The sequence below is a fragment of the Papilio polytes genome, unplaced genomic scaffold (assembly GCF_000836215.1).
Source record: "Papilio polytes unplaced genomic scaffold, Ppol_1.0 DF823884.1, whole genome shotgun sequence".
Classification (NCBI taxonomy): domain Eukaryota; kingdom Metazoa; phylum Arthropoda; class Insecta; order Lepidoptera; family Papilionidae; genus Papilio; species Papilio polytes.
The window spans coordinates 1-1,471 of record NW_013525320.1 but is presented as its reverse complement, the minus strand read 5'-3'; the positions used below and the strand labels follow the sequence as shown (position 1 = coordinate 1,471).

At 38.7% G+C, this 1,471-nt stretch overlaps 1 protein-coding gene across 1 annotated transcript; it reads left to right on the top strand.

Annotated features, from left to right (window-relative positions):
- The first annotated feature begins 6 nt into the window (after nt 1-6).
- On the top strand, nt 7-1,465 carry LOC106102974 (uncharacterized protein C4B3.18). Its single transcript, XM_013282598.1, has 3 exons — nt 7-147; nt 686-788; nt 1,372-1,465. The coding sequence occupies exons 1-3, from the start codon at nt 25-27 to the stop codon at nt 1,458-1,460; spliced, it is 315 nt and encodes a 104-aa protein (XP_013138052.1). The 5' UTR covers nt 7-24; the 3' UTR covers nt 1,461-1,465.
- The last annotated feature ends 6 nt before the right edge of the window (nt 1,466-1,471 follow it).

Genomic DNA, 1,471 nt, shown 5'->3' with positions numbered 1-1,471 from the left:
ATCCAACTGCACCTGGTGCCGAAGATGCTGGCGCCACTGGTGAGCCTGTGGGTGCCAAGCGCGTACGTCGTCTCCTTCAAGCTGGAGACGGATGAGAACCTCCTCGTGCCGAAAGCGCGCTCCGCATTAGAGAAATACAAGCATAAGGTAACATCAAAAATTGAATCTTTGAAATAGTAACATTGACCAATATTTAATGATAGGTAGTCTTTGTTGCAAAATCGGTAGCCACTAATAGACCGAAGTGAAAAAAATTACTTGACCAAACCAAGGCCCACAAAGGGCTGTAGAGCTAAGGAAGAAGTCTTTGTTGCAAGGGGAAAGGGGGTGGTAACTATTCCCCCTCCCACCTCTCGAGGATCGAAAAATGTAAAATATATATAAAATTTACTTAGATAAGTATATATCAATGGAATCTAGGCACTCCCCACCCCTTTAAAGCTAGCATAACCCCCTAAGGCTGGCAACGCCCGTATCTTTATTGTTTGAAGAATTGCTTAATGAAAGAGTTTAGTCAAACATATTTAAAAACTATGTATCTTTTAAAGGAGATAATTATTATAGCTAGCCTTCAATCTTTCCTTAATGCTTTATTATCCTGATAAAAAAAAACCCGATGAGAAGGTGGATATTTTATGAGAAACTTGTTTCCTATTCGTATAAGTTACAAAAGATTTTTTTGTAGATGGTGGTAGCGAACCTCCTGCAGACTCGGCATCACCGCGTGGTGCTGGTGAAGCCTGATGCAAGCCAGGAGATCCTCCTCACCAGGGAGGAGGTACACGCAGGTATGACAACACATAACTTTAAAAAGTTATAAGTAATCTTTTTTTAAGGGCTGGAGTAGTGTAGTGCTTTTTTGTTCTTCGTTTCTCAAATAAATTAATCCGAAATTCAGCTGTTCACTATTTAGATATAATTTTTTTTAAAGAAAAATCTTTCAAATAATTATACCTTTATCTCTAGTATGAACTCGATTTGTGCCTTTGCCATATAACAAAAAGAAAAAATATAAAACATTATCCATACTACATGTAAAAAGCCATTGTGTGCTTTTGCCTTTTTATCAAATAAAAAAAACAAATGGCCAGTATGAACTGCCAGTTCCAAACATCCATACTAAATGTAAGAAGCCGTCGTGTGACTTTGCCTTTTTAGCCAATAAAAAAAACAAATGGCCAATGTGAACAGACAGTTCCAAACATACATACTAAATGTAAAAAGCCATTGTGTGACTTTGCCTTTTAATCCAATAAAAAAAAAACAAATAAATAGCCAGTGTGAAAAGACAGTTCCAAACATACATACTAAATGTATGAAGTCTGTGCCTTTGCTCTTTTATAAATTTAAAAAAACAATAAAAAATACCAGGTGTGGACATCGAGGCGTCGATAGTGAGTGAGATAGTGCGCCTTCATACGGTGCACCTTGGCGGGCCGAGCGTCCCCGCCGCGCGCTGAGTGTCGCGCGG

Coding starts and splice junctions, on each gene's coding strand:
- LOC106102974 (XM_013282598.1), top strand. CDS start 25: ATGCTGGCGCCACTGGTGAGCCTGTGGGTGCCAAGCGCGTACGTCGTC. Junction 148..685: donor TAGAGAAATACAAGCATAAG/GTAACATCAAAA, acceptor ATTTTTTTGTAG/ATGGTGGTAGCGAACCTCCT. Junction 789..1,371: donor CAGGGAGGAGGTACACGCAG/GTATGACAACAC, acceptor AAAAAATACCAG/GTGTGGACATCGAGGCGTCG.